General features: G+C 32.0%; 1 protein-coding gene across 2 annotated transcripts; it reads right to left on the reverse strand.

Moving 5' to 3' along the window:
- Positions 1 to 415: 415 nt before the first annotated feature.
- Positions 416 to 4,391, reverse strand: LOC114185261 (putative E3 ubiquitin-protein ligase ZFP1). Of its 2 annotated transcripts, XM_028072887.2 has the most exons (7): positions 4,214 to 4,371; positions 3,898 to 3,978; positions 2,114 to 2,938; positions 1,350 to 1,744; positions 1,144 to 1,227; positions 901 to 1,068; positions 416 to 798 (listed from the first exon to the last, which is right to left on the reverse strand). In XM_028072887.2, exons 3-7 carry the CDS (start codon positions 2,904 to 2,906, stop codon positions 652 to 654), a joined length of 1,587 nt encoding a protein of 528 aa, XP_027928688.1. In that variant the 5' UTR covers positions 2,907 to 2,938; positions 3,898 to 3,978; positions 4,214 to 4,371; the 3' UTR covers positions 416 to 651. The 2 variants fall into 2 exon arrangements, with proteins under 2 accessions (XP_027928688.1, XP_027928689.1); XM_028072888.2 differs by lacking the exon at positions 3,898 to 3,978 and having other exon boundaries at positions 4,214 to 4,391.
- Between the last annotated feature and the right edge of the window lie 2,943 nt (positions 4,392 to 7,334).

A 7,334-nucleotide genomic window follows, 5' to 3' on the forward strand; every position in this document is an offset into this window, starting at 1 on the left:
GCGTTTACACATTTTGTAAATGTGACTATTTTTTATATCCCATGTGCGGTGAAAGTCAACAATGGTTGTTTAACCCAGTACCACCATTTTGAGATAAAACAATTCTAAATAACTTTTTATATTATATATAAAAATGTAAGAATCTTTATTGAAAATTTTACTAACTCTTGAAAGAAAAACATCGAAGTATAAGTCCTAAATCATTTCAAAATCATTTTATCTTTTTGTCAAAACCACATACAAAGCAACATGATGAATCAATATGTTCAGAATCATTTTTGTGGCTCATCCAAAAACAGCACTTAACCATATACTGAACACAAGACAATATGTTAAAATGAACTTTATTTTGAGGTAATCGAAAAGCACAAGCAGCTATATATATAAACGCTATGCAAGCCCATACATATCGAAATGATTAATGAAGCAGGTGGTGATATGATTACCTGAAGTTACTTCATCAAACAGAACAAAGTCTGTACAAGTTGATAGATACAAAGTTCTGGTGCCAACAATAAATGAGTTGGGCAGTATGACGTCTATATATGTGCAAGTACATATACAAAATACATAACAAAATATGAATTCTGTTCAAAAATAAATTAAGGCACTAAGCAGGAAGAGAAAGATGTTGGATTTCATTGCTTTCTTCTATACATCCTTCCTTCCAGGAGTCAAAGCCTCTGATTTGCATATTGGGCAGACATTCTTCACAACCAACCATTTCTTTAAGCATTCTGCATGATATTCATGCTCACATCGAAGAACTCCAATCTTCTCCTGGTTCTTGAATTCTTCCTGTCAAATAAACACTCCAGTTAGTAAGGGGTGATGTGATTCATTAGTACATCACAATGACATATACTGATGAAATGTGTTTCTAAATGTTCATGTTCATACCTGACATATTATACAAGAATCTGTTTCCTGATCATCACAAGCTTCCTCCTCCAGATTAATACCAGTAGCAATTGAGGAATAGGATTTTGTTTTCAACTGATTTGTAATTGTTTCCTCTGATAAACCGGTGCTAACATTGCCAATCCTCTCACCCAATGCAAGGAGATCCTGTCATGAGTTTCAAGTGTAAATTATCTACAAATTATCTGCAGGAAAATACAATACCAATCTTTGTGTACTTACCTCATAAGACATATCCTCTATGTCCAGGCGCATATCTCTGTGATGATCAACTAAATTTCCCACTTCATCAATTAAAGCAACATCCTGTACAAGTTGTAATAAACAAGAAAATCAATATATTTTATAATGAATACAAAGTATTATTCTTTCTACACAGGGACAGCATTAGAGTTAAACAGAAAGTATCAAGAGATAGGAAATATTACATCAACTTGGAGGAAGCCCACAGGTGGAAGACTTCGGTGTCCAAGAGCTGTCTCAGGCACAATCCCTCTATGAGGTCGATAAATCCGGAGGCCGGGTGATGGTGCAGGGCCAACATGCCTAGGACCTAGCTCAAAACCAGGCTGCGCTGGAATAGCAACACCGCGTGAAGGGTTTATTGGAACTCTGAATGATGCTGCAGTTACTGCAGGGTGAAAGTTGATATTGTGACCTCTTACTCCTTGCATAGGCATTGCTGGGTGATGATAATTATGGTGCTGTTGGTTGACAGGAAGAGGGTGAGGAAACCTGAGGCCATTTCGGCTTCCAGCTGGATCATGATATCTCTGCAAACCCATACTTGCACTATCTAATGAACCTCCATTTACAGTAGGTGCTGAAAATAGTATGGAGAGAGTCAGAAAACCTAAACTCATAACCAACAAAACAACTTCAAAGAAAAATTTGAGCACTTCGTTTGGCCCTTAATTGACAAGATAAGAGGCAGATCATATACATCACACTAAAACACCTATGCATTAACTCCAGTCTTAGGGTGCAAACTAAGGGATATAAAATCAAGATTTCTTATAAATTTATTGCCTGATTGAAAAACAACATTCAAGAAGCTGCAATTAACACTTTTTCATGACAAAACAAGAAAGAAATTTGCAAATTATTCACTAACAGAACATCCAAGTAATGAACTAATGATAGTAAATCACTGAAAGAAGAACCACAAAACACATGAAGAGGAAAAAATTACCTTGTACATAAGGCATTGGAAGCGACTGATTCCAGGGTGTAGTATGGCCATCATTATTATTACCGTTCAACTGCTGGTCCAACCACGGAGGAGCAGCTGGCTGAAAGTGCTGTCCTAAATAGTTTCCATGAATCAAATGATTATGGTCATGAACCATGATAGACTCACCTGCCCTGCTCCATGCACTACCATGTGGTCCTACTTCCACAAGTGAAGGGATGCGGAATGAAAATGGTGCACCATCCATCATAGCAACGCCATCAGTAGTGCGTCTTGCATTAGGAGGAGCAATTGAAGAGCTAGATGATGCATTAAAATATTGATAATTTCCTCTCATCCCTTCAGCGATTTTCCTTTTGTAGGGACCTCTAACATCATCAATGAAACCAGAACTTCTTCCAAAATTATCAGAAGAAACCCCAGCAACTGCAAATGTACTTGACCCAGGCAACTGATCAGAAGCTCTGTGATTTAGAGGCAGAGGGAAAACTCCAGCACCAGAAGAAGGATTAATGCCAGAATAATATAAGTTGGCTGCCGCTGGCACACCCATATCAAGATTATGGGGATGCTGAATGCCATTGTATTGTGTAACACCATACACCCTAGCATTGTCATAAGCATCTGGCAGAAAGTGAGAATCAACATTAGTTGTGTTCCCAGAAGCTCTCACCATTGCATGCATATTATTCGGCTGCGAGATGTTTGTGGCTCCTCTAGTAAGGATACAGGGTTCAGAATGATGATAGCCTCGTCTCTGTTGATCCATTTCTGAATCCGTTGTTTGATCCATAATGTAGAGATTTCTCTGGATACAAATTAATCCTGAAATTCCAAGCAGAGTGAATGAAACCAGTAAGATACACATCAGGGGAACAAAAGATTAACACCAAATCTATATGTAAAAAAAGCAAATATTCAGCACAAGATAAAAATGTTATCAAACTCGAATATTTCATATAAACATTATGGAAAAATTTTCAGCATTCCAGGTTACATAATGCTTCCATTAATATAACAATACTCACCTCTATATGGTTATATTTTTCCTGATTTAATTTTCTTAATGAGAAAATGTTGCCAAATGAAGTAAACAGGGGTGTCGAAAAAAAACACCCTCTACATTTATATAATTACACCAATCTCCTTCAATTACACATAATTTGCATGTTTTCACTTCTGTGTCGCATGCATGCAACATATAAAAATCACAGAAACAAATACCCTATACATAGCAAGGGATTCCGTGTTAGGTAAGTTAGTAGCAAAGGAATTCCTTCAGCAAACATGTGAAATGATCAATGAAACATTTAATGGACATGTAACATGCAGCTTCGTCTTCCAAGGGAGAGCAAACTGCTGTAAAAACATGGCAACTCCAATCCACAAAAACACAACAAAAGTATCCTTCTCAGTGAAAAACTGACCAAGCCCCAACAAAAGTATCCTTCTCAGTGAAAAACTGACCAAGCCCCCGTAGAATGAATTCCTTCGGTGAGCTAAAAATGACTCTGTACATGAATTAAAATACATGGAATTTGAAGACCTTGTAATCATTATGTGAAGTTCAAAAAAGTAAAGAATTCCATAACCCCTTTGAATGATGAGAACAATTATGAGCATACATAAACAAAAACAAAAATCCTCAGACCAGAAGAGAAAAAAAAATCTTTCTTTAATCACTTCAAAGGGTCACAACCAAACAAGAAAGTACTTGACCCATATCAACCTCCCAAATTCATCACCGACCAAAGAACACCAAAAGAACAGATAACAATCCGTACCTTATTATCATCAAAACAAGAGCTTGCGGCTTCTAAGTTTCAGAGATCAATATAACTTATGGAACACCCCCAAAATCAACTCTGTTGAAAATTCACACAAAGATTAAGGTTTTTTTTTTTTTTCAAAAAGGCAAATTTACAAACGGAAAAATGTCAGAAACTAAAATCGGATGAATGTGATCACAGCCCAAGAATGCAAGTTCCTCCCTTTCATCAGAGAACAAAAATGACACAATTTTAACCCTAGGTAGCAGCAAAAGGGGCACAAAAGTTGGGTAAGAAAATTGAACAATTGATTTTAAGAGAATTGAATTACCAGAGGGAGAATTCGAGGGGGGCGAGAATGATTAGAACCGGTGATAGAAGGATCGGAGAGAGGAAGGGGAGAGAGAGAAATAGCAAGAGGGGTTAAGAGAGAGGAAGAGAATGAATATGGAGGAGGAGAGGATCGTGCCTTTCATTGGAGAGAAAATTTCATGATCCTTTTGTAATAAGAAAAAAAAATATTAATGCTATTTTTTTTTCTTTTATTTCTTTTTTGTCTTTATTATAGAGCAGTTTTGTAAGGGAGAAAATCATAATCTAATTAGGGACACTTCCATTAAACTTTTAGGTTATCAAAATAACATATAGGGTATCTATATATAAATTTTTTATGCCATTATTTCATTATAATTTATTGTATATAATTATTTTTATTAAATTAATTATGATTTTTTATTTGTTGGACCATATATAAAAATATTAGAAAAACTACTAATTGTAGTTTGAATTTATTTTATACATGTGATAGTAAAAACGTTTATGCTGTTACTTAATTAAAAAACATAATAAACATGATTATAAAGTAATTATTATAAAATTAAATGTTTATATAATAGTTTATAATTGAATCATTATATAAAAAACCTCTTAACAGCTTGAATAAGTTAAATTTTAACAATATAATAATGAGTGATAGGTATGATAATATAAAAAATACTTTATATAACTTATTATTATAATTTAAGCATATTTTTTTACAGCACTCCATTGAAGTATATAATATAAGGAGTGGATTAGTCTCAGTTCTTTCCCTTTGAATGGGTTTCTTCAATCAGTAGACAAAAAGTGATTTGACATGCAAGGCAAGTAAGAGGGATGACAAGTAATTACTAATTACTGAAAACATTTATTTTTCTTCTAAAAATGAAAGATTTATTTGTCTGTGTCAAAAGGATTTTTTATATGAATATACGAGACATTTTTATGGAAAATAAAAGTAATTAAATTTATGACAGTATACCCACAATACAAATGGCACAGTGGGTGATTGATTACCTAAAAAAGCATAGTTTTCCTTTTTAATGTTGCTAATGAAAGTAAAAGAAATATGGAAATTTACCATTTTGTTGGTTTAATTAGAAGAAACCACATTATTTATCACAACCAAATAATGTGTAGATAATAAGGCATGTAATAGGGTTATAATAGGTTTGTTTTTGGTAAACTATCAAAAGTCCTCACCTTTCAACCAACTTCACCATGTAAACCATAAAAAAATTATAGTTGATGTCTCATGTAATGTGTATCGTTGAAAAAATGGCATAATTTAGTTTTCTTATTACATGAATTGATACTCCTATTTGTTTGTTTATATATTTTGAAATTATTTTTAGATATTCTAGAGAGGGTGTAAGAAAATGGTCTTGGATTAGGTATTTTAGGTTCTCAATCTAATCATGTATTGCCATTAACACACACTTCTGTTGATTATTATAACAAACCTTTCTTCTGGTTAATTTTTCTTTTTCTATAAATAATGTCATTTTCTATAAATTTGTATTCTAAATTTTGCCACATTAACTAATATTTAACAACTTGTGTCTCTTGTAAAAAAAAAATAAATTACTATTAAAATGGTAAAACTAAGTTAATGGTGGGGTAAAAACAAACACTGATCACAATTGTTTTTATTGTTAGATTAGAGTACATAATATACATATATCTCTATCTAAATTTACAAGAGTATAATAAGAATGCCAAAGTATATTCTTTATTTTGTATTATTGTAATTTTTTTAAGCGACACGTATAAAGAAAAACGACACGATATCTTGAAGTGTGAACCTCTCCTCAACTACAAACAAATTACAAACATGCATGTTCTTTTTCTTCTTTAAAAATTTATTCATTTATTTGCATTGGTGTTCATTGCGGTGGTGCATGACTGTTGTAGACGTGGAAGAAGAATTATTGTTTTATTATTTTCTATGAAATATTTATAATATTCTTTTGAAATGTTGATTATCTTTTTTCTTGTTTCTTTCTTTCTATTCTGAAAATTTTCTTACAAATGCAGTAATTTGCATTTATCTTTCTTGTGAATGGTGTTCATTGCGGTGGTGCATGGCTGTTTGAAGACGTGGAAGAAGAATTCTTATTTCGTTATCTTTTATGAAATATTTGTAATATTCGTTTGAAATGTTCACTATTTTTTTCCTTGTTTTTTTCTTTCAATTCTGAATTTCTTTCTTACAAATGCAGTAATTTTAACTTCACTCGGGAATACCATGTGCGCAAATGGACTATACAACTCTCAATACCAACAACTATTTATGATTATTTTGGCGTTAGTGTTAATTTTCATAGTTACTAGTTGACACGTGGTTAATGTATGCAAAAGTAAGATAGAGTAGAATTTCTTGAAATGATGAATTTCATTCTGAATTTCTTACAAATACGACATAATTCACCGATCAGAAAGGTCTATGTCATCTCATGTATGATCATAGCTTCATTGTAATTTTGTGTGATTAATGGTAACACAAAAAAAAAGTATATAAAATGTTAAGTATATAGATAACAAATGGAATACATGCACAGAAGCACGTGGTACACGATGAAACGATCATACAGGTTAGAAAATGATTTCTTTTCCATTGAGATAAATACTTTTTTTATTAGAATAAATGTTTTTACTATAATAGAAAATGAATGTTAAGCCCAACATTTAATGATTAAAATTAAAATGAACTAAAAGCATACACATCTTAGAAAACATAAATAGTGTAATAAGAAAACGAATAATATGTATATATATAATAGAACTTTAAATGAAAATAACTTTGAAAATGTTAAATATAAAAATAATAATTTTTATATATTTTTGTTTATTTTTTTACCATCTGTTTACTAAAAATTGTACAAAATTGCACATACACTCCATAGAGGTTTCTTTATTTAAATTTACTGTAAAATGTAAATTTGAAATAAAATGATTATTACAATTATATATATATCATTAGAAATGAGATCCTAGTGAAGAGGTGATAAGATTAAAGTAAAGTAATGATGTGTAAGGATGTTTATTAAAGTTTATTAAACATGTAAACCTAGATAACGAAGTAAATAATAATAATAATTTAAGACAACTTGTGAGAGAAGAAAACCATATGA

This window comes from Vigna unguiculata, chromosome 5 (assembly GCF_037176805.1).
Source record: "Vigna unguiculata cultivar grain cowpea cultivar isolate G323 ecotype 2 chromosome 5, ASM3717680v1, whole genome shotgun sequence".
Classification (NCBI taxonomy): Eukaryota; Viridiplantae; Streptophyta; class Magnoliopsida; order Fabales; family Fabaceae; genus Vigna; species Vigna unguiculata.